The sequence below is a fragment of the Syngnathus floridae genome, chromosome 19 (genome assembly GCF_059516105.1).
Source record: "Syngnathus floridae isolate MCC-2025c chromosome 19, RoL_Sflo_1.0, whole genome shotgun sequence".
Classification (NCBI taxonomy): domain Eukaryota; kingdom Metazoa; phylum Chordata; class Actinopteri; order Syngnathiformes; family Syngnathidae; genus Syngnathus; species Syngnathus floridae.
This window is the reverse complement of record NC_142431.1, coordinates 1,290,424-1,317,333: the sequence shown is the minus strand read 5'-3', so window position 1 is coordinate 1,317,333 and position 26,910 is coordinate 1,290,424. Positions and strand designations below refer to the sequence as shown.

At 46.7% G+C, this 26,910-nt stretch overlaps 6 protein-coding genes across 9 annotated transcripts; 4 read left to right on the top strand and 2 right to left on the bottom strand.

Annotated features, from left to right (window-relative positions):
* Positions 1–1,049: 1,049 nt before the first annotated feature.
* On the top strand, positions 1,050–10,185 carry sgk1 (serum/glucocorticoid regulated kinase 1). Of its 3 annotated transcripts, XM_088362499.1 has the most exons (13): positions 1,050–1,189; positions 1,341–1,562; positions 2,969–3,190; positions 3,625–3,691; positions 7,355–7,430; positions 7,667–7,742; positions 8,006–8,194; positions 8,262–8,393; positions 8,577–8,813; positions 8,891–8,986; positions 9,060–9,215; positions 9,287–9,376; positions 9,449–10,185. In XM_088362499.1, the coding sequence occupies exons 1-13, from the start codon at positions 1,109–1,111 to the stop codon at positions 9,614–9,616; spliced, it is 1,812 nt and encodes a 603-aa protein (XP_088218625.1). In that variant the 5' UTR covers positions 1,050–1,108; the 3' UTR covers positions 9,617–10,185. The 3 variants fall into 3 exon arrangements, with proteins under 3 accessions (XP_088218625.1, XP_088218627.1, XP_088218628.1); XM_088362501.1 differs by lacking the exons at positions 1,050–1,189; positions 1,341–1,562; positions 2,969–3,190; positions 3,625–3,691 and adding an exon at positions 5,515–5,672; XM_088362502.1 differs by lacking the exons at positions 1,050–1,189; positions 1,341–1,562; positions 2,969–3,190; positions 3,625–3,691 and adding an exon at positions 6,984–7,272.
* Positions 10,186–10,286: 101 nt separating this feature from the next.
* aig1 (androgen induced 1) lies at positions 10,287–13,029 on the top strand. The gene is made up of 6 exons (XM_088362506.1): positions 10,287–10,588; positions 11,350–11,505; positions 11,612–11,713; positions 11,774–11,889; positions 11,952–12,118; positions 12,182–13,029. The coding sequence occupies exons 1-6, from the start codon at positions 10,448–10,450 to the stop codon at positions 12,199–12,201; spliced, it is 702 nt and encodes a 233-aa protein (XP_088218632.1). The 5' UTR covers positions 10,287–10,447; the 3' UTR covers positions 12,202–13,029.
* Positions 13,030–13,119: 90 nt separating this feature from the next.
* adat2 (adenosine deaminase tRNA specific 2) lies at positions 13,120–14,273 on the bottom strand. The gene is made up of 6 exons (XM_088362508.1): positions 14,063–14,273; positions 13,876–13,980; positions 13,626–13,776; positions 13,448–13,554; positions 13,311–13,383; positions 13,120–13,233 (listed from the first exon to the last, which is right to left on the bottom strand). The coding sequence occupies exons 1-6, from the start codon at positions 14,141–14,143 to the stop codon at positions 13,205–13,207; spliced, it is 546 nt and encodes a 181-aa protein (XP_088218634.1). The 5' UTR covers positions 14,144–14,273; the 3' UTR covers positions 13,120–13,204.
* Positions 14,274–14,497: 224 nt separating this feature from the next.
* On the top strand, positions 14,498–17,326 carry pex3 (peroxisomal biogenesis factor 3). Of its 2 annotated transcripts, none has more exons than XM_088362505.1 (12): positions 14,498–14,697; positions 14,928–15,059; positions 15,124–15,205; positions 15,291–15,334; positions 15,401–15,522; positions 15,587–15,653; positions 15,714–15,768; positions 15,835–15,967; positions 16,040–16,110; positions 16,176–16,298; positions 16,386–16,467; positions 16,537–17,326. In XM_088362505.1, the coding sequence occupies exons 1-12, from the start codon at positions 14,625–14,627 to the stop codon at positions 16,615–16,617; spliced, it is 1,065 nt and encodes a 354-aa protein (XP_088218631.1). In that variant the 5' UTR covers positions 14,498–14,624; the 3' UTR covers positions 16,618–17,326. The 2 variants fall into 2 exon arrangements, with proteins under 2 accessions (XP_088218631.1, XP_088218630.1); XM_088362504.1 differs by having other exon boundaries at positions 16,371–16,467.
* A 3,505-nt stretch (positions 17,327–20,831) lies between these two features.
* Positions 20,832–23,620, top strand: atf3 (activating transcription factor 3). The gene is made up of 4 exons (XM_088362507.1): positions 20,832–20,963; positions 21,800–22,028; positions 22,170–22,277; positions 22,500–23,620. The coding sequence occupies exons 2-4, from the start codon at positions 21,804–21,806 to the stop codon at positions 22,803–22,805; spliced, it is 639 nt and encodes a 212-aa protein (XP_088218633.1). The 5' UTR covers positions 20,832–20,963; positions 21,800–21,803; the 3' UTR covers positions 22,806–23,620.
* Positions 23,621–24,734: 1,114 nt separating this feature from the next.
* Positions 24,735–26,676, bottom strand: nsl1 (NSL1 component of MIS12 kinetochore complex). Its single transcript, XM_088362660.1, has 6 exons — positions 26,425–26,676; positions 25,823–25,895; positions 25,625–25,758; positions 25,497–25,551; positions 25,364–25,428; positions 24,735–25,298 (listed from the first exon to the last, which is right to left on the bottom strand). The coding sequence occupies exons 1-6, from the start codon at positions 26,668–26,670 to the stop codon at positions 25,050–25,052; spliced, it is 822 nt and encodes a 273-aa protein (XP_088218786.1). The 5' UTR covers positions 26,671–26,676; the 3' UTR covers positions 24,735–25,049.
* Between the last annotated feature and the right edge of the window lie 234 nt (positions 26,677–26,910).

The following is a 26,910-nucleotide window of genomic DNA, read 5'->3' as shown; positions in this document are numbered from 1 at the left end:
CAATCCTTGATTTAAATAAAACTAAACTAAACAGACAATGACTTTTTGGCCGGCACATATTTCCGAACCAATCGGGTTCTCGCTTTAAACTGAAAAGCAGAAGAGCAAGTGCCGTGAACCCGTTCAACTGAGACTGAAAGAAAAAGAATGTCCGAAAGTTGCGCACTTGACAGCGTGACATCTTTTGAAAGATGAGATTCAAATCTTTAGCGAGCAGGAATTCGTTCAACCTGAGGCACGCGGGCGCCTTGGTCACATGATCAAGCCATCACCTGTAATGACTGTTACATCATTGTCCCACTTTTTTGTTTTTTTATTCTTAGCTGCAAAACATCCTCGTTAGACCTACAAAGTACGCTTATTTAATTATGGCCGCCTCATTTGGAATTTGGAAGCGCAGCGGAGGGTCACGTGAAATCATTGATGCTGAAGAATGATAGTTATGACAGGTTCCGGCGTGGACATTTGGCCGGCTGGCCGCCATTGGTTGTCAATCAAGAGCAAACAGCGAGAAATGGCTTTTAAACGCGCCAATGCCCCCATTGAAAGAATTGTGGACCGAGCTGAGCCGAGGGGGCGGGGCAAACCGAAAAGGGAGGGGGGGGGCAAGGTGCTGATGAGAGAGAGAGAGAGAGAGGAAGAAAGATGCGTCACTGCGGAGCATCTCCATTGATAAAGTGCGGCGACTGCAGCAGGACGCGCTCGCCGTCATCATGCGCCGGCACTTTGTTTGCCTCCGCTCGACACAGAACACGCCGGAGCTAAAAGCGAACGAGCTCCAGAGCAGCATCCGCAAGTGAGACGGATGTAAACGCGTCTCGGCACCGAGGTAAGAAAGGCGCTCCGGACAGAGATGCTCACATTGCGACCGCATCAGATGTCAACAAAAGCCCGCCGTCGGCTCAACCGCATCTTAATTAGCGTAGAGGAACGCTGTCCACAGAATTCCATGACGTCATTGTGAGGTAGCGACCAGAAGAAACAAACTTTTCTTCCTCTCTTGTCCGCATCCCGCCCCGCCGACATCCCCCGACTTCTTCTAACGCCAGCCCCACCCCCATCTGTCACCCTGGGCTCCACGGAGGCGAGCGGGGCGCCATCGTCGGCCATGAAGCTGGTGAACGGAGGAGGAGAGAAGGCGGCGTTCTCCTTTAAGAAGTGTTCGGCTTTTCAGTTTGTCAAGAGGAAGGTGAGTCGGGGCCACGCAAAGATGATGTCACTGCTGAAGACGCCTCCCCTCCGAGCAATGACATCAGATGCTTCTCAAATATTTTTGAATACATTTTTATTTATTTTTTATTCTATATGAAATTCCAACGCTGCCTTGTTTTGTTTATCAGGTGCGCCGATGGATGCAGAATCCCAAAGTAAGCGTGGAAAAGGCGAAGGGCAAACGTGTGGTCAAGCGCCCGCCGGCCGACGAGCCGCGCCACCCCCTCTCGGCCTCGTACGGCTGCCACCACTACGCCGGCGGCACGCCTTACGCCGGCTGCGCGGCCCACCGCTACCGTCCCGACGCCGCCTCCGAGCCCTTGCGGACTTACGAGAGCAAAAGCTGCAAGGTGAGTCAAACGTGAACGACGCGAGATGTTGCTGATCGGATTCCAAGCGCCACCTTGAATGTCGGTCACATGTTGTTTTTCTTTAGATGATTGACGCAACGTGAACTTGTGCAAACACGCACGTCATTATTCGACATTCCGTTCTTGCGTTATATCAGCGATACTCACTCAGTGCCGGCGCGTACTCACACTTACAAACTCACAAAATAAACGTCAAAGGAATGTGCGGCGTAATCGCTGCCGTGAAGGACTGTCATTAGAATCGGCTGTCAGCCGCTCGTCGCTCTGGCCTTGACCCCTCGGCGACCCGACGAGGCCGCTCGAAATATGACTCACATTTTATGGCCCTGTGAAAAAACAACACGAGGAGGGAGGGCGAAAGTGGCTCGATAGAAGACACTTAAAAAAAAAAAAAGAAACAGGTCACCGAGTGATGGTGAATAAAGGATATAAAGAGAGACAAGAAAAGCTGAGTGGACGCTTTTATTGGAGCAGCAAAGCAGGAGCATAAATCCGAGTGAATGTTTAGCATGCCTTGCTCAATGGCAGCCATGCATTTTCCTTTTTAGGGTGACAAATCTTTCACCGAGTGGGACACGCGGACGGTCCAGCGATTCCATTTCAAGCCTCGCCGGCGAGACGTTTTACTGCCGCGTTGACCTTTGCGCTCCTTGGTGATGTCATCGCGGCGCTGGCATTGTTCAACTTTTTTTTTCCTCTCTCATGCGATTGTAGTAGAACGTGCTACAGCTGGGTGGAAAAATTTAATTTGGGGAACGAATCTCTCGACGGGCACGTGAGCACTTTTGCCAGCTTTGCGCTCGACTGGGTTGCTATGACGACGCAAAGGCAAGCCAAACGTCCCGCCGAGCCTCCCCGCGGAGGCTAAATAGGATCTGTGTCAAGTCGAGCGCTCCTCTGACGCTTCACGAGGTTCCACGGGGGAAAAAAAAAAAAAACAGTTTGAAATGTTTACACATATGTGCCGATACACTCAACAAATATAAGAGGATGGGCTGACATTATATAATGGTGTCATCCATAAAGAGGTCATTGCCAGACTCAAATTCAGCCCGGCTTGGAGATGGCCTTCATATTTGTGTTACATTTATGCCACACATCTCTTATCTTGTGTGTGTTATCCTGGCTGCGTGCCAAATTTAGTGGAAAACATGTTCTGCCTGAGGCAGCAAAGAAAAAAGTGCGGCGCTTCACACACTGCACGTTCGCTCCTCACCAAAAGTTTGCATGGGACAACTTCCAACTGTGACCTTCTCCAAACTTTCCAACGGTTGACTGGGTCAATACTCTTTACACAACTTGCTGAGCAATTCAATCCAACATTTGGAGCCAGCCAGTTACGGGTCAGTCACGTCTCAACACCAACATGGATTTGTTTTTTCCAGGTGAGGAGGTGGAAGATGCCCACGTGTGCACACAGCAAGGCCAAGAGCGACAATGACGTGGGCTGTTGCCAGTCCTGGGGGGGCGGCATCCACGGCGTTCACAGCATCCGGGCCCCGCCCCCCTTCGTGGTCAGCCCCATCATGCTGGAGTGCAGCGTGTGCAGCGGACCCTACATCGACTACGTGCCGGACGACAACTGGCAGCCGCGCCAGCGCACGCAGGTCCTTTTTTTTTCCCTTTCACGTTTTCTCCTGCAAACTTTTGGACTGCACTGTATTTTCGCTTCATTCTCCATCGACTCTCATGAAATCCGAGTTCGTTTTTGACATGTTAAGTATTTAGCACAGGAAAAGCTGCACTCATCAGGTTACTTGGCGCTGTCTGGCTGGGGGTCGGGGGGTTCTAGCCAGTGTCGCCCCGGCGACGCAGCTTCATTGAGCCGCATCAGGTAACGGGAAAGTAGGGCAGTAGGTGTCGTTTGCCAAGTGCTGATTTAGGGTACAAAGTGGGCCTCCGTGTGGCCAGAAGCCAAGATTGTTTTTGAGTCACAAGTTAGTTTGCTCGCCTTCATTTGCGCCAAAGTCATTGATATTCTTTTTTGGAAATGTTTCCAAGTTCAATTTTTTTGATGATGACTTTGTATTTTCACCCGCAGGCCGTGGACTTTTACTACCACAACGAGTGGACGGAGCCGGACGGCTACTGTTGCCCCGGCGACGGCGGTAAGTGGACTGCAAATAAGAGAGCTGTTGTCTCCTTTACACCAGTCATGCGGCCAAATCATCGGAAAAAAAAATTGTTTTGGTTGTTATGCAGTAATTTCCGTTTGCACCTGTTGACTCTCCAGCTTGTTGTTTTCGTTGCAAACGATTCAGCAAGTTGCGACAGGACTTTGCTTACCTCATCTCGCTCTTATTTAGCTCCCAAAATAGCAATGTATTTTTTATTTTTTTTTCATTTTCTCGCTTAGTCTGTGGCAGCGTTGCACAATGCGTCAGTGGTAACCCGTTTTTTGTAATAGTGTCTGTACCGTGACGCCGTTTTATTTTATTGAACCTGACGGATGGGCGCTGGATGGAAGGCTGCGCCGCTGTGGGAGTGGTCACAGCTAACGTTAGTCATGGCCAGTGAACTCCTCACGAAACAAAATGTACAATCCAAATCCAACGCTTTTCAAGCTAACAAAAGATCCACTCCCATGTTTTCCCAAAGTGTACTTGGTTAGTAAAACGTGTGTGTGCGTGCGTGCGTTATGTAAGGCACTCGTGGCAATATTGTGGATGGCAACCCGTGTGACTCACACTCTGGGAGGTCCGTTCGTGAGAGCGCAGGAAGGGCGGCGAGGCCGTGCCAGGCGGCGGATATTAAGAGCTGGAGCGTAAACATGGTCACGACCCACTCGCCAGCATGGCCCCTCCCCCCGCCTTTCATATCAACATATTCATCCATCCATCTCTCTGGCGGCTGTTGTGTCTATCATTCCACCCAGCGGGAGGGCGCCGATGAATGCGAATGAAGCTCGACTGGTTACGTAAAAAGGCCGCTCTATTCACTAGGTCCAAATAAAAGCCGTGTGTGTGCTTGGACGCCATCGCTGACCCTTGTCAAACTGGTCTCGCCAACCTATTAACTCGAGCTGCATCTTGTCTGAAGCTCATGAGTGGTGCCGTTCGGTCTGCCGATGTGCCGCTAGCCACAGTGTGCTCGGTCGGGTGGCATAAACGGAAAAAGCATGTCGAGACAGCCAAAAGGGTGCGACATCGCCCGTTGTGCATCATTCTGGCGTGGGCGTGTGTTTGTTGAGGCCTTAAGGGCAGGTCTGCACAGGTACCTGATGGTATCCCCCCCCAAAAAAAGTGTTTTGTGTATCGAGTCCACATTTTTACAGTAGAGATTCTCCCCCAAAAAACTCCTTTGTCCCATTCCAATTTATGGCTCTGCGCTTATTCAACCTTTGACCTCTGGTGGTGTGGGACCGCTATTAAAACTCAATCAGTGTCTTGTTTTTTCAGCAATTCGAGCGGCGTGTCGACGAGCGAGCGGCCTCGCTCGCTATCTTTGTGAGGGACAACAAGGCGCACAGTCAGAGCTGTCACAATGACGCGCGTTGTTCCTCCGCTGGACACTAGTCTGAACAGACTCAGTCTGTTCTTTTGCAATCCGGATTGTTATTTCATTCCCGTTTGCGCGAGGAGGAGGCGTGGCTCACAGCGTCGCTCGCGAGCAGTCTCCAAATTTCACAATGGAGAAAACTGGCACAGGTTGAATGCAGATATTTTTAAAACAGTGACACACTGGGGAGAAACAAAAGCAGGGTTAAGGTATCAAAGTAGGGTTTTAAACCAGCGGTAGGATTTGCACGGCACTGCAAGGCACCGATTTCTTTTTTTTTTTTCCCCAAGTTGTTAGAAGCGCTTTTTTTCCACGCTCCGACGCTGAAAATCAAAAATCCGACTTTTCCATTGAGTACCTAAACGCAGCACATTTGAGTGCAAGCCGAGCGTCCAAACGAGAAGGCGTTACGTCTCCGCCTTCCAGACGGGAGAAAAGAAAGAAGGAGGGGGGCAAGGGGGGGGATCCGTCAGATGAAACCTTCCTGGTTAAGGAATGCGCCCCAGTGTGATCACCTCTCGGAGCCCACCTTCACGCGCAACCCGGGGCACCGTAACATCTCTATGAAAGACACAACCGCTGCTTTGACGTGTGAGTACGAGCTGCTTTTAAACGCAACATACGCATCGACGTATGCTTCAAACGGGGAAAAAAAGACGGCAATTATTAACTTATGCATGGATTTACACCGTTATGTGCCGGGTGGGGTGGGGGGGGGGCGGTTGGTTGAGGGCGTTACGTAAGCGCAATGCCAATAACCTACTTTGGGGAAAACGCATATTTGCTTCATTCACTCCACAAGCAGTAAAGTATAGCATTTAAAATGTCCCCCGAATTCTTGTGGGATGTAACTGCTGTGTGTTTGCTTCCTGTCAACTTTATTTATTTAGTCTATCTAAAGTCACTTGAGGCATCTTACCAATGACTCCTTTTTAAGCTTTTTTTCCTCCCCTATTTTAACCAGTTCTTACATTTACACTTTGAGAAAGTGACGTGGCCGTCCTGATAAAATCTGCCACCTTGTCCACTTGAGATAAAACTTAAGGTGCCTTACATAATGTTCGCTTCCCTGCGCTCAAGGTTGTTTTCGGTTTGAAACCATGTTCAAGCCCCCAAGTGTGAATCCCCTCACGCTGTACTTTTCCACTAGCAGCCACTTTTTTTTTTTTTTTTGCATCCGATCCCCTCCCCTCCTGTTGACTTTTTTTTTTTTTTGCTGCGTGCGCCATGTGAACCTGCGTCGCAGTGCCGCTATAATTGATCATCAGCTGAGTTTCATATTTGTGAATCAATTTCACAAGTTATTGCAAAAAATAAAACCTTGGGGTATTTATGTATCTAAAAGTTTACATTAATCGGTGCACTTTCAAGAGGGCGAAAATAACTGGAATGTAAGGAATTCTCACTTCGTCTGCTTCATACCTCTACTAAATATTGTAAGACAATCATAGCCCCAAAACTAACAAATGAAGCAATTTAAGAAAATAATTTAAGTTGTAGGGGAATAAATAATCGAACGGTATCTGCACCAAATATTACCGAATTCTCCCTTCATTCAATGTTGCGGAGAACTCATCATATTTTAGGCCCAATCATTGCCCAAAAGCTAACAAACGGCGTTAAAATATTTCAGTTGGAAACAAGAAAAAAAAAGAAAGGGCATTTAACGCCGAAGCGCATGACGTTGCAGGGGAGCCCCATGTTTTATTTAAAGACATTTCTCGACGTAATAAACCTCCACTTTGAACCATGTTAGCATTGTCTCGGTGGGCATTCCACAGTCAGGCGTGCTCTTATCGTCACATGTTGTTTTCTCTGATGCTCTTGCGCAAAAAAGTGTGCAAATAGGCAGTGAAAAGAACCCTTACTTTTTGTTATTTGACGTCAGCACGCCGGGAGCGAGGGCGTGGCCGAAGGACTCGCTTGCCGAGCGTTGACTTCTCCGATTGGTCCATGCCCGGCACGGCTCGTCCAATCGGAGCGAGGATGTCTCTTGAGCCACGCCTCCCCAGAAACGCCTCCTTTGGCTTCGTCATAAAGGAAAAGAGGAAAACTTGAAAGCTGACAGTCGCTTCTTTTTCGCCGTGTTGCATTTCCTTCCTTGGCCTCGCCAACATGACGATTAAAAGTGCAACAGGACAGACCGAGATGACTTATTCCAAGTCGAAAGGGCTTGTGGCCTTAGTCAGCGGTACGGAAGTGGATCGCGATGGCTCCGTGGTGTTTTGCACCCAGACGGATGAATGCAAGCCTAACTTTGAATTGTCTTTCAGCTTTCATGAAACAGCGAAGGATGGGACTGAACGACTTCATCCAGAGGCTCGCCACCAGCGCCTACACTTGCAAACAGTCAGTACATGGCTTTTCTCTTCTCACCTTGTACTTGCCAATTTTGTATGCGGCTATCCTGTGTATAGATGTAGTGCAATATTTTAATGATTTCAAAATAATGATGATAAAGTATGTATGTATTTAGTGATTTGTATTATTTAAATGCTGAGTCTCCAGATTAAATCATTTTTGTTGGGATCAGCTGTAATTTTTAATATTTTTTTGTGTTGAATATTTTGTAATTGCTGTTTTAGTGCCGAGGTGCAGTCCATCCTGAACCTGAGTCCTCCGCAGGATGCTGAGCTCATGAGCACCACCCCCTCTCCACCTGTGAGTCTCTGATCAATTATCAAATTTGACATTCGGTACAGTCCACCTGCTCACAAAGCACTGACGCTGTCACAGGCATTTTCAGTGCGCTTTGTTGCGTAACTGCTTTTAAGTCTTTAAAGGATTTTTTTTGTTTTCATGTACTCTGCAAAAAAGAAATTTATATTCCCCTCTGAGGGACTTTTATTATTCAGTATTCCTTTTTAGAAAAAGTACACGTTCCCGTCCTGCATCACTAACTTCACGCATGTCGCTTGAACCAGCCCAGCCCGACACAACAGATCAACCTGGGCCCGTCGTCCAACCCGTCGGCCAAGCCCAATGACTTCCACTTCCTGAAAGTGATTGGCAAGGGTAGCTTCGGCAAGGTGCTGCTGGCCCGCCACCGTCAAGACGACCGCTTCTATGCCGTCAAGGTGCTGCAGAAGAAGGCCATCCTCAAGAAGAAGGAGGTAAGAAGACAAAAGGCCACCTTCTAATTTGGCGCAGGATTTCATTTTTTATTTTTGGGCTACTCAGGAGAAGCACATCATGTCAGAGAGGAACGTGCTGCTGAAGAACGTCAAGCATCCTTTCTTAGTGGGCCTGCACTACTCATTCCAGACAGCTGACAAACTCTACTTTGTCCTCGACTACATCAACGGAGGAGAGGTGAGTCACATGAGCCCCCCCCCCAAAAGGTCAGGAAGGAAGACTGACTCTCCACAATTAGCTCTTCATCCAGCTGCTTGTGTGTAATGGAGTTGATTTCCTGCCATTGTTGGGCAAGCAGCGATGAGAAAATCCATCTGGGAAGAGAAGATTGACTGACTGGTGCAAATGTTTTGTGCACAGCTCTTCTACCACCTGCAGCGCGAACGTTGCTTCCTGGAGCCCCGCGCGCGCTTCTACGCCGCCGAGATCGCCAGCGCGCTGGGCTACCTGCACTCGCTCAACATCGTCTACCGTGACCTCAAGCCCGAGAACATCCTGCTGGACTCGCAGGGCCACGTGGTGCTCACCGACTTCGGGCTCTGCAAGGAGAACATCGAGCCCAACGGAACCACCTCTACCTTCTGCGGCACGCCCGAGGTAACGACGACATACAAAAATCATCATGTATGCTCCAATTGTTTATTTTCCTAACCTCATGTTTTGTCCGCTGGCAGTATTTAGCTCCTGAGGTTCTCCACAAACAACCGTACGACCGCACGGTGGACTGGTGGTGCTTAGGAGCCGTCCTGTACGAGATGCTCTACGGCCTGGTGAGGTTCCGCCTCGCTTTGCCTTCTTCCTCGCCGCGTTAGTACGCAGCTAACACAAGGCGTGTCCCCGCAGCCTCCCTTCTACAGCCGCAACACGGCCGAGATGTACGACAACATCCTGACCAAGCCTCTGCAGCTCAAGCCCAACATCTCCAATGCCGCCCGCCACCTCCTGGAGGGCCTCCTGCAGAAGGACAGGACCAAGCGGCTGGGCTGCGCCGACGACTTTGTCAGTTCCGCTCGACTCGCACGAGGCTATTTGTTGTTCTTTCTCCGACTGATGGATTATTATCTCCTCAGATGGAAATCAAGAACCACATGTTCTTCTCGCCCATCAACTGGGATGAGCTCAACGCCAAGAAGATCACGCCACCCTTCAACCCCAACGTGGTAAGAAAATGTCACTGATTTTGACCCAGCTGAGCGATTAATCGTCTGGCGTGTCATCCCGTCCTCTCGCAGACGGGCCCCAACGACCTGCGGCACTTTGACCCGGAGTTCACAGACGAGCCGGTGCCCAACTCCATCGGCTGCTCGCCCGACAGCGTGCTGGTGACGGCCAGCATCACGGAGGCGGCTGAGGCCTTTGTGGGCTTCTCCTACGCACCTTCCATGGACTCTTACCTATAGGGGGGAAAAAAAAAACTCTGTCACTTTGCAACAAACTGCTGTGTGTAAATATTCCACAAATGGACAACACAAACGACTTGCGACCAAGTTGCTGAGCACACATTCCGCCACGTAGCCACCGTCATCATTCCTCTTTTTCTTTCCTTTTTTTTTTAATTTCACAGGTTGAAGAAAGGAGATCGCTGAATGTTACAGAGTGGCCGTTTGTTGTCAATGGTGCCTTTTAGAGGAGGGGGGGGGGTGATGGAGGGCGCTGCAGCACCTTGAAAAAGCAGCTGATCATTTTGCGCACCGAAATATTGCAAATGGTGAACAAGAGAAACTTGCTGCTATGCTGCCACAACGTGCGGACGCAGCGCCCTATACGTGTCGTCATCGTCCCACTTTTTAGTTTCTTTCGGTCAGCGAGCATTAATTCACTAACGATTCCGTACTAGTGTGCTCGTCATGTTGTTGAACGCTATTTAAGTTTGTAAATTGAGATGTGAGTGTGAAGATGTGCTCGTATGGTCTGTCATGTTTGCAGATGAGACGAGCTTTGTTTGCAATAAAAATTGAGATGTTTCTGATGACTCTTTTGATGGTCTCACACCGCCCCCTGCTGGTCAAAATTGGTTGGTGGAAAGGGTGCCTATACAATTATACTTTTTCACCACTGGGGGCAGGCAAGAGCGAGGAGGGGAGGACTAGACAGCGGGCAGCGCAGACGCTCAAAAACCGCATCAGGCACGACCCCCAAATAGACACCCGAGGGGTGTCAAGTGCCACAAAGGAACAAGAAAAAGGGGGCGAGGAGAGGGCGAAAGGAAACCGAGATTTGCGGGTATCATCATGGCGCTCATCCCGTCTCAGGTTCTCCGCGTGGCCATCCTGCTCTCCTACTTCTCCATCCTATGCCACTACAAGGCTCTGGACATGCCGGCGCACCAGACCTACGGGGGCAGCTGGAAGTTCCTCACCTTCATCGACCTGGTGAGACTCGGCTCTTCTCGACTCAGTTCGGCTTCGGCCGCGGCTAGTTTAGCCCACGATATTCGATCCAAAGCGCGTTTTTGGGCCATTTTGATGCTACAAAGTGAGGTTGAGCAGGTCTTTGTCTCTTACCTGGGGTGCTGATGCGGCTGTCGCAGGGAAGGATGTGGCCATGAACGCGTATCCTCCTTGCTTTGCCTACCGTGCTGCTAGTTGGCTAACACACGAGCTAGCATGGTAGCCACCCACATTACGTCTTCTGCAGCTCATGTCAACATTACCTAGCAGAAGATAAAGAACGAGACGCTTCCCTTTCATCCATCAGTTTTATTTTCTTGTCCCAGGGTGTGTAATCCTCCGAGCACAACTTTTGAGTGATGTCAAATTCAATTTAGTGCGTGACAGCATAATAATAAGTGCAAATAAACATGACCTCTGTTCTCACTAGCTTGGGAAAACAATGGACACTCACACGGGCTGCGTCCGAACAATACAGGGATTGTTTTTCTCTTCACTGGGCCGCTTGACGGTTCCTCGGCCTCTGTCATGCTAAGCTTACATCTGGAGCTCTGAACTTTATTGACAGCTTTATTGTGTAGATGTCCAATTGTAAACCTTTTTTTTTCCACACATACTGCTGGATATTCATATGATTTAGCGATGCATCATCTTTTTTTTCCAATGCACAAATAATTCTAAAAATATTGCCTACCTACATATCATCATTTATTGTCTCCCGGTCCTGTTCTATTTTTCTGCAGGTGATCCAGGCGGTGTTCTTCGCCCTGTGCGTCTTGATCGACGTCTCCAGTCTGCTGACCAAAGCCGGCGAAAACCGCGAGCAGGAGCGGCAGCTCAGGAAGCTGATTGGTCTGAGGGACTGGATGATGGCCGTCCTGGCCTTCCCTGTCGGAGCGGTGAGCATGTCCGATGGCAGAGTCCCTTTTTTTTTTTTTTTTTTTCTCCATCCGCTATGGATTGCCTATATTGACGTTCCTTAATGTTGTTTTTGTGGCTTCTCAGTTTGTGGTGTTCACCTTCTGGAGTCTGTACCTTTACGACAGAGAGCTGGTCTACCCCAAACTGCTGGACAGCTTCATCCCTCAGTGGCTCAACCACGGCATGGTGAGTTTTCACACGAGTTTGGAGTCTTTAGCGTTCACATTTTTGGCTCCTCCCTTTCAGCACACTACCGTGCTGCCGTTCATCATCATCGAGATGCGCACCACTCACCATCGCTACCCCAGCAGGTCGTGCGGCCTGGTGGCCGTCTGCTGCTTCGGCGTGGGCTACATCCTCTGGTGCCGACGTCCTCATTCATTTGCCTTCCGTGTCTGCCGCTGACCTTCTTTTGTTTGTGCAGGACTTGCTGGGTACAGCAGATGACGGGCATGTGGGTGTACCCCATCCTGGAGCGCATCACGCCGCTCGCCCGCCTCGTCTTCTTCACGGTGCTCACCGCCGTCTTTTGCATCTTCTACCTGCTTGGAGAAATACTTAACAGCTACATCTGGTATCAACCGCACCCAGGTATAAACACACACACGCGCACACACACACTGAATCGATTTAAAATCCCCCCTCCTCCTCTAGCAAAGGTCAAATGTGAATGATCTTGAGTCGTGAGAGCCAGTGGAGTCACACCTGTGAGGTCACGTCAAGCTCCGCCCACCCAGACAGCAGAAGGATTGCAGAGCTGTGACCTTTGAACTCCATCAACACCAACAAGCCTGAAAATGGGAAAGTGGACGCCCACTTTTGTACTTTTTTTTTTTTTTTTAATCTCACCAAAGCAAGGCGCACACGGATATGTCAAAAGCACACCGAGTCACATGTCAAGCGAAAGGTCTTGATAAGACCTTTATTCTGTCATGACGTCCTCGCATGTTGATGGACCTCACCACCATTTTATGTGGGAGCCCCTGGATAAAAGATGAGCGGAACCCAGACAGAAATCAAATGAGATTCAAACCCAGAACCTTTCGACTGCAAGCCAGCCACTCTACCCACTACTGGAGTGCGCCTCCAACTGACTCTTATTAAAAGTCCTGATGAGGCCTTTCCAAAACTCTTGTGACATTTTCATCATGTGCAGTGCAAAGCCTTGAGGAGACATTGAACTGTAGAGGGCGCTACTGAGTATCCAGCACATTGACCCAGTTCCATAATACAGATTACTTATTGGATTAGGTTACATGACGCCTTTCTTCTTGTGGGGATGCTTGGGCAAGATGGTACACATCCAAACAGGTCAAATTACAAGTTTGATTGTTTGTTTGTATTTTTTTTGTTGCTAGGTGAAGGTAAAAAAAATCTTATAGGATGCTGAATCTACACATAACCTCTATATATTGGACCAGGTTCTGACTAAACTACTGTACTTAACTTGAATGATGAGTCACGTGATCAACTTGAACAATAAATCCATAAAGTTGTTCTGACCCTTGTTTAGTTCCATGCCCAAAAGAAAGTGAATCGCTTGCGCCCCCTGTTGGCCAGATATTTCAGTGTTCGCATTTCAAACATGCAACTTGATTATTTAGATTTTATTAGAAGTATCCTGAAGAGTAAAAAAAAAAACGGAAGATAAACAGAACAATTCAATTAAAATCTGTCTCACTCCTTCCTGGTTTTGGGTTTGGGGGCTGGAAAAGAAAATAGTTTCAAGTTTACGTGCATGATTTTACTTTGTGAATGTGGTTAGTGTCTGTTTGATGCTGACCATTGGGGTTCTCCTGCTTGTAGAACATCTTCAACATCTCCACAGCTTCGTCCGCTCTGTGGCCTGTCACGCACTGCATGCACACACCTGAATTGTCACCCACATGCGGATTTGTCTACATGGTAACTTGCAGTTACCTTGAAGGAGCTTCCCGTGTGAGTCAGCTCAGCTGAAGAAACATCCAGGACGGAGCCACAGCCTCCAAAGCGCTCGTTCCTGCAGCCATACGCCACCACCGGAATGTCCACGGCACAGTCAAGAATTTTACAAGGTTTGGAATTTGAACACATTTAGTGACCACTGAGCGAAGGATACTCATAATGCGGAGCGCAGCGGCGCACATGATGCACGGTTCTACTGTGACGTATAAAACTGTCTGCTCGCACACGCTCCTCGCATCCCGGTTGCCATGGCAACACCAATCCAGGAGCTCATCCAGGGCCACCATCTCTGCGTGCCGGGTGGCCTCAAACACACGAAGAGTAGTCACAAATTAAAACAGCTTAATATTTAATAAATTGAAAGGAATTTGTGAAAAGGGGGCGATTTAAAGTCCTTTGCCTACATTTTTGGTTTCGTTGACTTCGTTCCGTCCTTTCCCGACCACTTGGTCTTTGTAGACCAGCAGACATCCCACCGGAACTTCCCCATTTTTCAAAGCCTCTTTGGCCTGCACGCATGCACAACCACTCTCACACATATGATCAATAAATACTTGAATTAATTCACGTTTTAAGACTCAGTTAAGTCACCATGTCAAAAGCGCGATCCATCCATTTTGCAACTTCCTCATCAGTCGGGTAAAAAGCACCTTTAAAGCACGCGTCCTCCATTGCTATGGCAACCTCGCATAAGCTTTCTAAAACTACATCGTTGCAGGGTACTAAATATTTTAAAAACAACAACTCCCAGTTCAATGTGCTCGGCTGCAGGGCGTACAATATCCGGAAGCTGCACAAACAGGGGAAGATAATATTGGACGGACCCGATTAAATTCTTCAATATTCAATTTATTCAATCATTTTATTCAATCGTTACCTCACAAATTACACTATTAGAAAAAAGGTAATTATTTATAATTAATATTAAAATTTTCTTAACTTTTTTTCAATCAGCGCTTTCATTCTATCCTCCAATCACGCGGCTTTTTTCCGCCTACGTCAGATACGACTTCCGGGTACGCTGTTGACAGTTAGCATGCTGCTAACCGAGCGGAAGGCTTGACACTCATGGTATCGTGAACATGTTGCTCCAACACCGCGTCCAAAGATAAATGTACGGATTATACCGCGGTCCATTCCTCGGCGTGCGAGCATGTTTTCGTCCGTTTGGAATTTTGTGAAGCGTCACAAGAGGAAATTTATCTTCACCGGAGCTGTAGTTGGAGGTATTTACAGTAGAAACTATTAGCCTGTATGCTAATGCTACACTCTGGTGAATGAGTAGCTGAGTCGTCTTGACATTTGGTTATAGTCCAAAAGGACGATCGTTTTGATTGTTAATATGTACTTAATACTTTCCACTACTTTCCATTGGCATGTTCATTTTCTTCCTTGTTGTGTTAGGGTTTTCAATTCGTTGTGTTTTTGTCAATATATGCTTCTGCCCTCCCACTAGGTGTCTATGTCCTGGGCAAATATGCCCGGTCCAAGATCAGGGAGCTCCAAGAGAAGGAGGCCACTGAGTACATCGCTCTGGCCAGACGTCAATTCCACTTTGAGAGCAACCAGAGAACGTGCAACATGACCGGTGAGGAAGTCAATAAAAAGTCAAAGCGGTAAAGTTGTTAAGATGTGTTTTATGTGTGTTTCAGTTTTGTCTATGTTGCCTCCGCTGAGAGAAGCCATCGTCAACCAGCTCAACTCGGAAAGCCTCACCGCCATCCTAAAAACCAGGCCAGTGTGTTGCCGAGTCGCAAAGCCCAAACAGACTTTGATGTAGAACCTGCTGATATTTGAAATCTTCTCCCCAACCCGACAGGCCGGCCAATAAAATGGACATCTGGGAGGATTTGAAGATCATCAGTAAGTGGCACCTGTGACTCTCTGCTGGCATTTCTTGAGCTCATTTGGCGGCGTCCCGTGCGTCAGGTTTCACGCGCAGCCTGGTGGCCGTGTACAGCACCTGCATGCTGGTGGTCCTTCTGAGGATCCAGCTCAACATCATCGGAGGCTACCTCTACCTGGACAACTCTGTGGGCAAGCCCGCTTCGGTGAGCAACGTGCTGAGAAGAGTACAAATCCTTGGAAACCAAAATGTTGAACGTGTGTTGTCAGACTCCTCTAGCGCCACCCGAGGTCCAGCAGCAGTACTTGTCCAGTATTCAACATCTCCTCGGCGATGGTAATGAAAACAATTCACAAGCAACTTTTTTTATGTCTCACTCAAATTGTGCGCGTCTAGGTTTGACACAGTTGATCACCGTCGTGAAGAAGTCGGTGCAGAACTCCCTGGATGGGTAAGAAGAAGCACACACAAACATCGTGCACTGACACACACTCGATTGCGCAACATGTGTACGCAGCATTTGTCTGAAGCAAAGTTTGAGTCTGGCGGAGTTGGAGCAGCACCTTAATTGGATCCGCGCCGAGGTGGAGTCTTGCCGCCCGCTCTCCTCTTACATGATGGCCGACGACGACAACGCCCTCGCCGATCAGGTCCGGGTTTCTTTTTTCTTGTCCTGAAGCAAAGCAACTTACCAAAACGCCGCCTCGTGTAATGACGTTCAGGCTTGCGGTCTGACGGAGAGCGACGTCCTGACCATCCGCCTGCTTAACGAAACCAGAGACACGATGGACAGGTAGCCATCTTGCCAGCCAACACGCGAGCAAGCACCCGTGTTGACGCTGTTGTTTGTGTGTTCAGTCCTGACTTCAGCGCGGTGTTGGCCACGTGCCTGCAGCGAGGATTCGCCCGTCTCCTCGACAACCTGGCGCAGTTCTTCCACCCGCCGCCCGGTGACTCCGCCCACGACGCCGACTCTCACAGGTTAGTTTCCGTGTGTGTGCGCACAGGTCGGATTGACGTCTAATCCTGCCTCGTCCTCGTCGTGATGTTCAGTCTGTTGACCGTCAGTCTTCCGCTGGCCAAGATCATCCCCATCGTCAACGGTCAGATCAACACCATCTGCACCGAGACACCGGGACACTTTGCTCAGGTAACAAACATCATCATCATCATCACTAGCAAGCTAGAAAATGGAAAAGTTCCACTCGTCATCCTTCAGGAGCTTCTGCTGAACGACGACGTGAAGGAGTTCGCCGCCAACGTGTACGACAGCTTCAGCACGCCACAGGAAGTGCGCTAATAGGATGCTTGCACTCCAAGGACCAACTTTTTTTTTTTTTTTAAATCAACTGGTGGTGGATTACGACATGCACTGTATTTTGACGCCCTGGCAGAGGCGGCAGGTAAGTGGGACACGCGGCCGCCATTTTGTTTCTCCTCACCCGCATGGTTTCACGTGAGGACACATCACGCCATCAACAAAATGGTCGCTTTGACTTTTAAGTGGTGACGACTGACTTAAGATGCCGCAGAATTAGTCTCAGACGCAATGCAGGGAGAAGGAATTAATATCAATAAAGGAGAAATATTATTAGAAGATTTACCAGGTGTGTTATTTGATAAAACTAATTTTATAGAACTAAGTTCTCTTCTGATAAATGATCATTGTAACCCAAAACATCCACTTGTTAGACATTGCTAAAACGTTTTGGTGGTCCTGCCAACAGAGGACGCTGTTGTACATATGTAACACCCTTTTGGAATAATCCTGGGGAAAATCATTACTTGGTATGATGTTATGACGAGATGATGAGTTCTTTATTAATATCATCATGCTAGATTTTTAAATGAAATATGATGGATTTATACTATATTAGGTAGATCCCGCATAGTCGCATCTACGGATTCACACAATTGTGAACTTTTTTCCTCCTAATATTTACAAATATTTGTATTTTAATATTGAAAATTGGATATGAAATACATTAAATGGATACAGTATAAAGACATTGTAGGCTACCTTGTAGAGTTGACCGCTTTTATACCACAGTTGGAAAGGAAAAATGCTGAGTCAGGATGACGCAAGAGCACACCTTTTCTTTCCATGCTTAGCGCATGGAAATCCGATCCTCTTTCCTAATCAACACTGTTAAGGGCGTGGAAGACGCCAAGACAAAAATATGTTTAACCTGCCGCTTTCAAGAACAAAAACTTTTCTCCTTTGAACTTTTCCATCATGCTGGCTTGTCGTCATCATCTTGTTCATTTTCCTCTTCATCAGCGTCTTTGCTGTCATTGTTGACCTGGCGTCCAGTCAAGTCACTTGTTCAAATATTCCACGTGTGCTTTCCGTTGTCTTTCCATGAATGGAAGTTTCGACACAGCGTGCCAGTGGGGATGATGTCGTCACTTTCTGCTATATTTCCAAATGATTTTCATCCAATGCCAAAATATTCCGTATTCTTACATAAACAAAATGAGAGAATATTTCATTGGAGTAGTCGTATCGAGCTAATAACGGACTTATTTTAAGGTATCAGATGCTGATACACGCCACCGATACTTAAGGCTTCCTTGCCAGTAGTTGGCACCACGCCGAAAAGGGTGAAAGGTCGTGTGTGTGCAAGAAAGACAATCATCTGCCTTTGTGTTCATTGAAGTGTTATATTTGGGCGAGATTGCACGAGACGAAGCAAATCCTGGTTGCCAGTAAGATGTGACGTGGCTGTGTTGATTTCTTCTCTGCTTGTAATCCCGCTGAGTCACAAATTACGGCCACACGAGTGGGCGTGTGGTGCGATGACATCATCCGTCATCATACTTTTATCTCGCACCCCCCCCCAATGTGCTGCACGCGCTAGCGGCGGATTCCTGCATTATTGAGCTTGGCCACCCCATTGGCTGAGAGCGGCCTGTGCTGCTTGGCGGAGGGGAGGATGGGGGGGAGGGGGTCAATCCCTCATTAGGCTTTCTGGATGATGCCAGCTGAGCTCACTCGGACTCAAGACTGTGGTGAGGTCATCTCACCTGAGCACACAAACAGTATTGCTATGTTAGCAGCCAAGCGTGTCCGTAGTCATGTGATCGTGCCATTACCCAATCCCGTGCCGGATGACGTCATGCCTTTTTGCATCATGCCATATTCTCAGCTCTTGATGCTTTTTTTATGGCCCCGTGCCGAAAAGAGGGCACACAATGTGTGCATGAGTGTGTTTGTGTGTGTATGTAAATATACCCACACACACACACACACACATGGAGGCAGAAGAATGTGTGACGCCACGGCGGTCCAGTCTGGGAATCCTGGGCAACGTTCCATTCCGGAATGTTGTCTTATTGACCTTCCTGTGATGAAACCGACCCCCCCCCCCCCCCCCCCCCCAATTGCGAGGAATCTGACCTTTTGTTTTCCTTTATATTTAGCTCTGCTCTTTGTATACCCAAAACAAAAAACCCAAATTGGAATTCCCAATCTGTGTGCAATTCCCAAGCCTAAAAAAAAAACCCCAAGAGTATTTAATTAGTCAATCAAAACCAACCTCATCATTTCATTGCGACCTTATTTGGTCTCGTATTCAAATTGAAAACTTGATAGGTGGCGTCACTTAAATGTTGGAGGCCAACTCAGGTCTCCCAACCCGTCCCTCTACATTCCCGAGCAATCGTCGTCATTTGTTTTGGTGAGGAATGTCAGGAATTGTCAGTCAAGTCACATGATGCCAACACAATAACTCGCTGTGCCATTTGATTCTAATGCTTATTATTATTATTATTATTTTGATATTTTATTGTAAGGAGTAATATCAATTATTTTACATTTATTCATTTATTTATTTGAATAGGGCCAACGCGCATTAGCTCGTCATCGGAAGGTGTTCAAACAAACGTTATCCTTCTCTTTCATTCTCTCTCTCTCTCGCTCTCTAGCTCTCTCGCTCTCTCTCTCTTGCGACCGTTGGCACGGGGAGGTGGAAGGAAGGTAGGAAGAGCCCGGTGCCGTGAAGCTTGATTTCCCGGATTGGCCGTAATGAGGAAGATGCGGGATTGTTAGGAGCGTGTGTGTGTGGGGGGGGGGATGCAGCGGAAGATTCGCCGCTTCCCGGAAGAGGTGGCGTCACCGGCGCATGACATCACCTCTCGGATGTGCCCATGAAATAATAACGCCGGCGGTGCACACGCTTCACGCCGGTGGGCTACAATAAATTGTTCGATCTATTGAGGATCATTTAAAAACACATTTTACGTCATTTTTGATTGAGCAAATAAAAATCACATTTATGTTGACGTTTTGAGGAAGGATGTATTTGTATAAAACGTGACTCCCTTGTCACCTCCATCCCGTAAAGTGACTAATGTCACTTCTTTGTCTTGTCAGATCATAATTGAGAAGTGATGGCAGAAGGCTTTCACTTTTTCTTCTCCCAACATCCCTACTGCGAAAGGAGCACGGTGTCATAAGGAAAGCGAAACCAGTTCAAAGTTCACCAAAGCTGTCAGCGAGTGCGTTTCCATAACGACTAGTTTTGCTTATTTGTTTGAATGACGTGACAACGCAGGATTTGCCCTTTGACCTTTCTCATCGTTGGTCACTTCACCCAAATTCCCAACTGCTATTCAAGTGGTCAGCTAGTTTTAAAATCGATTTACTTGTTTTTTTTCTTGATTTGAATGTAAATGACTTCTTTTAAAGTATTGGATACTTGTGAAAGCTGCCAATCCCAGTCACCGATACTTTTGGCAAAACAAATTGACAAAGTCCTCCTTGGCAGTAGTTGGCGCTCTACTGCGGCAGGTGGACAGCGACTCGCCATTTTTGTCCATTTTTTTCTTGTCATTGTGTCGAATGAGTTTTTAAGAAGTTTCCGTACATGGTGTCAGTGAGTCAAAGAGTGAATCTGAAAAAAAGGATGTAAATGTGTGTGTACGTGACGTGTGTGTGACAGTGCAGCTAAATGAAGGCGTCGTACATCAGTTTGTATTATTAGCACACACGCACGCACGGTTTGTCGGCTTCTAATAATAAGGCACCCGACAAAAAGTGGAGTCACTCTCGTGTCACTTTCTTTTCCTGATGCAAGCGCTTGATGCCAGTGGAATGTTGGCAGGCCGAGGAGCAGCTGCCCGCCCGCCCGCCCGGCAGGCAGGCAGGGAAACACCCACCCGCCCGTATTACACAAGAGCAAAACGCCATCAGAGGAATTCAACAAATAAACAAAAGCGAATGGAAAGCAAAACACCCCGACATGCCTTCCCGAGCTTCTCGGACAGATAATTATAAATCGTCTATATCATATTCTAATTTGAGTGGACTTTGCAGTCCAAATTGACTACAGTAATGTTTATAATATAAGGTAAGTCGTTTTACAAAAGGAGAAACTGAATAAAGCGTCAATAATAATGTTCAAATATGAAGTTTTAGATTGATAATATTTTAAGACTAAAGTTCTTTCGGTTGCGATCTTAAAGAAAAAGTTGCTCTTGTGCGGATTGCATCATGACGCAGCGATTTTGACGTCACTAAGTCCCGCCCCCTCAGGAGCGCCTGGGTGGATATAAGCGTGACGCAACCCGGATCGGCTCAACACTGACGCGCACCAGCCGGCGACTCTTCTCGCGCTCTTCTCACCAACTTCGCTCTTAACGCACGTAAGTTGACTTCTAGAATATTCGGCTTGATTATTTTTGTTATTTTCTTGAGCTTTACTATTGTTTTGTGGCCTCTTTGTCTTTGTTCAAAATTTCGCCTTTCTCACTTTGAAGCGTAAAGCGACTACAAAGGTGAAAGTGATCCAAAAAGGAAGTTGACTCGGAATAGGAAGGAAATTGTTGACATTTTCACGTATTTGTGCTTTTGATTGACTCAAATTGCTCCGTTTCGAACTTTTTGAACTCCTTTTTTTTTTTTTTTTTACATTGCATCATACGCGCGTATGTTTACGTGTTCATTACTGAAATAATTTTGTTCATTTGGACTTGCCCACTCGTAAAAATCCCACTTATTATTTTGATAAGAATCAGACTGAAAATAATGTTCTTTTGATATAGCACCGCTTGTGTCAAAAGAATCACAATGTTACACAATGTTTCACTTCTCGTGAAATTCCGAGCCGACCTCAGCACCTCACCACAAACCCCCCAAAAATTCAGCAGTGATAAATTCCAGACATAATTTTGATTCATTATAAAAGGAGCAGCTCATTCAGTTGTCCAACATTTGAAACCAAGTGTTCATCTCAAAGCAAACCCGAGTTTGATATTGAAAAAGTACAATCTGTTCCTTAAACATTAACATCTTGCTTAAAATGAGGAAATAAAACACTTATTTGTTTTATTTTCATTTAATACGTTTAGTTTAAATGTGTTTCACTTAAGTGAACTACAACTGAACTGTACATCGATCGTGATTCATTCACGTACCACTAGGGGGCGCCAACAAATGATCACAATGCCGTACTAAATAGAACTTTTTTTTTTTTTTGCAGGCTCATGCTGCAGAACTCACGCCCGACGCTGGCCGATGTCAGCTGTTCGGCGTCGGTCCCGCGCCCGTCGCCGGTCCCGCGTCTGTCCCCGCCAGGCTCGCTCTCCTTGGACGACCTAAGTCACTTGACGACCGGCGCCGAGCGCCGGTCCAGTCTGGCCGCGCTCGCCGACGGCAGCTCGGACGGCGCCAGCTCCTGCTCGGATTTCAGCACCGGGGGGAAGTCGCAGGTTAGTCGCTTTTTGGTGCTCTCATGTAGCTTTTATTAGCTCTTGTAGCAGATTTCATCAATTCGTCTTTTAATGTGAAAAGTTTGCATAATTGATTGTTGTGAAATGAAGTTTTTCAATGACATGTTGTCATGACAACAGCTGTCGCAGACCGAGGCAGACAGGAGGAAGCGAAGGCGAGAGAACAACAAGGCCGCCGCCGCCAAATGCCGCAAAAAGAAGAAGGACAGGACGGAATATTTGCTGCTGGTACGTTTTGACCTTACTGTTGGCCGCGTCTTCTTTTCTCGTCACGCTTTCAATTTTGAAATCAATCAAAAATGGTGACAAATGATGGCAACAGTGTGTCAAAACACTTTTACGGTAAATCTTTGGACTCTCCGTTAGCGTCGTGCTAATACCTAAGGCGCATCGGTATAGCATTGATGCAGCCCTAGCTAACGATGTCTGGCCTCCATTTTGTCTCTGCAGGAGTCTGAGAAGCTGGAGAGCGTCAACATCAGCTTGAAAGCTCAGATCAAAGCTCTGAACCAACAGAAGCAGCACCTGTCCTACATGCTCAACCAGCACCGTCCCACCTGCATCGTCCGCGCCCACAACGGGTGCACCCCAGACCAGGAAACGGCCGACCTCTTCATGCGCCACCTCCAGGAGAGCCCAACCACCTCCCTCTTTGCCATCCAGGACGCTGCCGGCTCCCTGTTTGCCAGCGCCCAGGAACTGGACGCCGGCAACCTCCTCAGCCTGGACCACGTCCAGTGTTCGGTCTCCATGTGACCAGACCCTGCAAAATACTTGTATGTCAATATTCAGCTTTAAACGACAGCCCCTGCATTGTGGCCACAAGATGAGGGACCTGTGGAAAGTTTACCATTTGGAATATTTCCAAAGTTCTCCTGTCTAGCCCCACAAGAACACGGAAATGTTTTGTGAGAGGTCCTCAGTGCTGCTAAGGGGCGCAGAGGACGGCCGACCCCTCACCCCACGAACCCGAGCTGCTGACTGGACAAAGTCGCCTGCATGGAAAACTGGACTTTTCATCGTTCTTTTCCCGTCCAAGGCCAAGCTGGAGCACTTTTGTTTTTTGTGCCATGTCCACTAGATAGCACTGTGACTGTTGCACCACTACTTGCTGCTCAGCGATGCACAAACAAGCTGAGTGAGAAAAGTCATTGTTTTAAATTATTGTTTATTTATTTCAAGACAGACGGTTAACTGTCAAAATGCTGCTAATTGCCCATGTTGTAATCACTCAGGACCTTACAAGTTGCGTCCCGAGTGAGTCGTAATGATTCCGACAGCATAAAACTCGACAGCTACCGATGTCGACAAAAATGTCTTTGTTTGTACGAAATGTCTCCATTTGTAAAACACTGTTTCATGCGTATGTGTGTGTGTGTGCGCGTGTGTGTGTGCGTGTGCGTGTGTGGCAAAGCTACTCAAATGTTATTTTATACTTCTTCCTTTTGTACTGTTTGGTCATGTGACCATGGGAGCTTTGAGCCAAAATGTTCAACATGTAGCCGGTCAAAGACCAGCACGTTTTCTTTTTCACTTTGTTGAATAAAACGTTGTTTGACAAACCACAAAAACGCGTGAAACAAAATGTATTTATTTCTTTATTTATTTATTTATTTTATTTAAAAAGTAGAAATTTGGTGTTATTTGTAATATATGTTAATGGTGATAAAGGTTGGAATTATTTTCTCTGGCTCAAAACGTGGATAGTTGTGCACTTATTAGAGTTAGAAGCACGTGACTGGCTTCTTGCTACGTCATTTCCTGTTTATGGAGCCGGCCACAGTTTGCAGTGCTTTAATTTTGAGGAGCTGGATGCTGCGACAGATGGGCTGTGTCCTCTCAGCTCGTTTTGCAAACTTTGTACCTGCAAGGGTGAGTCAGATCAATTGTTTGGATTTGCTCCCAATATCACGTGACTGGTCTCAGAGCTATTGTGATTTTCAGGGAATATTGAAAACGGGATCATTTTCAAATGCAAAGCCGATATATATATATATTTTAAGTGTTACGTATGATTTGTTTCCTAATTATTGTCCGAAATAATTCACATGAACAGTTTACGTTAATCAATATGATCAATAACACACACTATTTAATCACACGAGCATGCAACGATAGTCTCTTAGCCTTCCTGCACCTCAGACATCCGAATGAATGGACACTCTCCTCTTAAACTTCCTGTTACAAGTAAACATTGACAGGCTGCAATTCACACAAGTCTAATATGAGGTCAAAGGGCACGCGCATGCACGTGTCTAACATGAGGTCAAAGGACACGCACAGAACGATGATGCGTGAAGGTAACTCTCTGTTCACTCACTTCCCGTTTCTCTTAACGCCAACGTTTCATTTCGTCGTCGTTGACATCTGCAAGAAGATGACCATGACGCAAAGAGGAAGCGTGGGAGTGTGTCACTGTTCCGTGACCGAGATTAAAAATCATGCGATGACCTCAAACTGACCGTCATACAGACTGGGACATGTTCATCAGGTTAGGTTTAAAAATAGTCACTTTTTTTTAAATCAATTAATGTTTTAATATTAGCACACTGATTAGTATTAGGCAACTTTCCAATGTTATTGAAATACCAATTTGTCAAAAAGTCTTATCCATCTTGAAGTATTTTCATGATTAAAAACTATGTTGATATATATTTTTTATATTTATAACGCATCAGACCAAAGTTCTGTAGGTTTTTCCATCGTTTATTCGTCATGAGTAAAATCATGTAGATTTGAAAAAAAGTCAAATCTTGATGCGCTATTAGAGCTGTTACATCATATTCCGTTGTATTTGGTGCCCCCTAGCGGTTTAACTGTGAACTACACAATGACAAAAATGGCATATTTGCTCAGTGGACTTCATGTGCTTTGATTATCATTATTTTCATGATATGTTGTTGCTTTGCAAACGTAAGTAGAAGAATGAACAATGTGTCTTTACATGATTTGGCCCTTCTGTCCACTTGATCAGTGTAAAATTGAACAAAAAACAACTTGTCACTTCCCACTCATTATATCTTTTTGTTTTATGTATCCCGCCGAGGTCAGGACGTCCCCCGCGTCTCGTTGGACCGACTGCTTCTTCCACTTGCTGTTCCCCTGGACGTGATTTAGCCAAAGAGGTGGAGTTTCTCCCAAATGGCTGCTGCCGAACACTTCCTGGTGCACCTCCAACGACATCTGACTGGGCTTCATGCTAATTACCTCCAGTAAGCCTTTGGCCTGATTCTGAAGTATCTGGATGGACTGGAACAGACACACACACTGTTAGTATGCATCTGTGTGGATGTGAGTGTGTGTGTGTATTGTACCTTGACGACTTGGCCGTGTTCCTTCAGTACAGATGCCCGATCTGACAAGTCCTTCATCAAGATCTCTGATGGCAGAACACAAGTAGGTTGTTTTGCTGTACAGTGTGTGTACATGCATGTGTGTGTGTGTTACCTGTCTGAGGCTCTGTGAGCATCTGCTGAGCTTGGACTGGCTTTTCATAAAAGTCCTACAAAAAATGAGAAGACAGACAGTCACATGTGTGCCCCCCCCCCCCCACAGGGAGGCAGAGTGGGACCCACCACAAGTCGCCTTTCCGCTTTGAGGGCGCGCACGGCTGAGCGCAGGATTTGCGGGGGTAACGTGCGTCGCTTCCGCGCCATCTCCACGATAGCGTCGTCCATTCGCTTCTCCAGCTCAGGCAGCTTGTCCTCATCTGGGAGAGAGGAGACATTTTAGTGTCATTTTAGATGGACGACGCTGCATCTGGCACTGCTCACCTTGGTCAAGTGGAGCCTGCTCCCACGTTTGTCCGTTCACCAACACGTTGGCATGAACAGCAGCCTCAAAGTCCTGCACAGAAAATATCAAAACGAGAATGAAGTGTTTCACAAATGTAATACTCTTGTCAAACAAATACACATCATAAATATTTTTTTACTCTATTACTGTTTGAAGCTCAATGTCTTGCTGCTCTTGTCACATTTTGGCCCTCACCATTGAATGTACTGCTTATGCTGCCCCCTGGTGGCTCAGTTGTAGGAGAGCAATACTTTCGTCTCTGGATAGTATTGAATTATGTCGTGTCATGACTATTTAATTTAAAACAACATATCGCGTTTTATTAGATTTAATTCAAATATTCTTTTGGTATCTTTTACGCTTTACCCTTATTGTCAATAAAGTTGCATTAATTTGACGACGTTGACATACGTCAATCAACCTGAACATCCGGGTATTCAGGACAAACGCAAGTATGGACGCTCCCACGTAAGTAGTCAAAAATGACGATTAAATGCTTGCAAGTTGCAATTAAAAAATTGAGAGAAAAGTAGCAAAATGTTAGTTTTCGCTTTTTTTTTTGTAAACACATCCAACTCACCGCAAGCAGTTCCTCAAGTAAAAGTCGCTTAGTGTCCTCCGAAATTCCCGTTTGTCCGTCCAGCGCTTTGCTCAAAATGTCTTTGTATTGATGCACGTATTCGACAACTTGTTTTTTAGACGTCAGTCGCACTCTGAAGTCTTCATTTGTCTCTTCTGCAGTTTGCGCGTCTATTTTTGCCGCCATGTTTGGTTTGAACGGCTTTCTTTTTCCGGTTGCGTCACGGCTTTCTTTTTCCGGTTGCATCTCTGTAGGAAAGTCCGTAGAGGAACAAGTGTAGGGCGCAAATGTTCCGACACTTGATCCAAAATTATTTGTATATATTTTTATACGCAAAACACTCGTTTGCTTGTCAAATCTGTACATCACAACTTTCAAAAGCTAATCAAGTTTTAGGAGAAATCAGGCAAAAAAAGCAACTTTGTTTTGAGTAATGCCATTGTCATTTGCGTCAAAATCAATTAAATTGTATATTCTTTCTTTTTC

Coding starts and splice junctions, on each gene's coding strand:
- pex3 (XM_088362504.1), top strand. CDS start 14,625: ATGTTTTCGTCCGTTTGGAATTTTGTGAAGCGTCACAAGAGGAAATTT. Junction 14,698..14,927: donor CACCGGAGCTGTAGTTGGAG/GTATTTACAGTA, acceptor CCCTCCCACTAG/GTGTCTATGTCCTGGGCAAA. Junction 15,654..15,713: donor TCAACATCTCCTCGGCGATG/GTAATGAAAACA, acceptor GTGCGCGTCTAG/GTTTGACACAGTTGATCACC.
- adat2 (XM_088362508.1), bottom strand. CDS start 14,143: ATGGAGGACGCGTGCTTTAAAGGTGCTTTTTACCCGACTGATGAGGAA. Junction 13,981..14,062: donor TGGATCGCGCTTTTGACATG/GTGACTTAACTG, acceptor GCATGCGTGCAG/GCCAAAGAGGCTTTGAAAAA. Junction 13,555..13,625: donor CGCTGCGCTCCGCATTATGA/GTATCCTTCGCT, acceptor ACTGTGCCGTGG/ACATTCCGGTGGTGGCGTAT.
- nsl1 (XM_088362660.1), bottom strand. CDS start 26,670: ATGCAACCGGAAAAAGAAAGCCGTGACGCAACCGGAAAAAGAAAGCCG. Junction 25,429..25,496: donor GCTCACAGAGCCTCAGACAG/GTAACACACACA, acceptor TTCTGCCATCAG/AGATCTTGATGAAGGACTTG. Junction 25,299..25,363: donor AACACGGCCAAGTCGTCAAG/GTACAATACACA, acceptor TGTCTGTTCCAG/TCCATCCAGATACTTCAGAA.
- atf3 (XM_088362507.1), top strand. CDS start 21,804: ATGCTGCAGAACTCACGCCCGACGCTGGCCGATGTCAGCTGTTCGGCG. Junction 22,029..22,169: donor GCACCGGGGGGAAGTCGCAG/GTTAGTCGCTTT, acceptor TCATGACAACAG/CTGTCGCAGACCGAGGCAGA. Junction 22,278..22,499: donor GGACGGAATATTTGCTGCTG/GTACGTTTTGAC, acceptor TTGTCTCTGCAG/GAGTCTGAGAAGCTGGAGAG.
- sgk1 (XM_088362499.1), top strand. CDS start 1,109: ATGAAGCTGGTGAACGGAGGAGGAGAGAAGGCGGCGTTCTCCTTTAAG. Junction 3,692..7,354: donor CTGTTGCCCCGGCGACGGCG/GTAAGTGGACTG, acceptor ATTGTCTTTCAG/CTTTCATGAAACAGCGAAGG. Junction 7,743..8,005: donor GCACCACCCCCTCTCCACCT/GTGAGTCTCTGA, acceptor CGCTTGAACCAG/CCCAGCCCGACACAACAGAT.
- aig1 (XM_088362506.1), top strand. CDS start 10,448: ATGGCGCTCATCCCGTCTCAGGTTCTCCGCGTGGCCATCCTGCTCTCC. Junction 11,714..11,773: donor AGTGGCTCAACCACGGCATG/GTGAGTTTTCAC, acceptor CCTCCCTTTCAG/CACACTACCGTGCTGCCGTT. Junction 11,890..11,951: donor GGCGTGGGCTACATCCTCTG/GTGCCGACGTCC, acceptor TTGTTTGTGCAG/GACTTGCTGGGTACAGCAGA.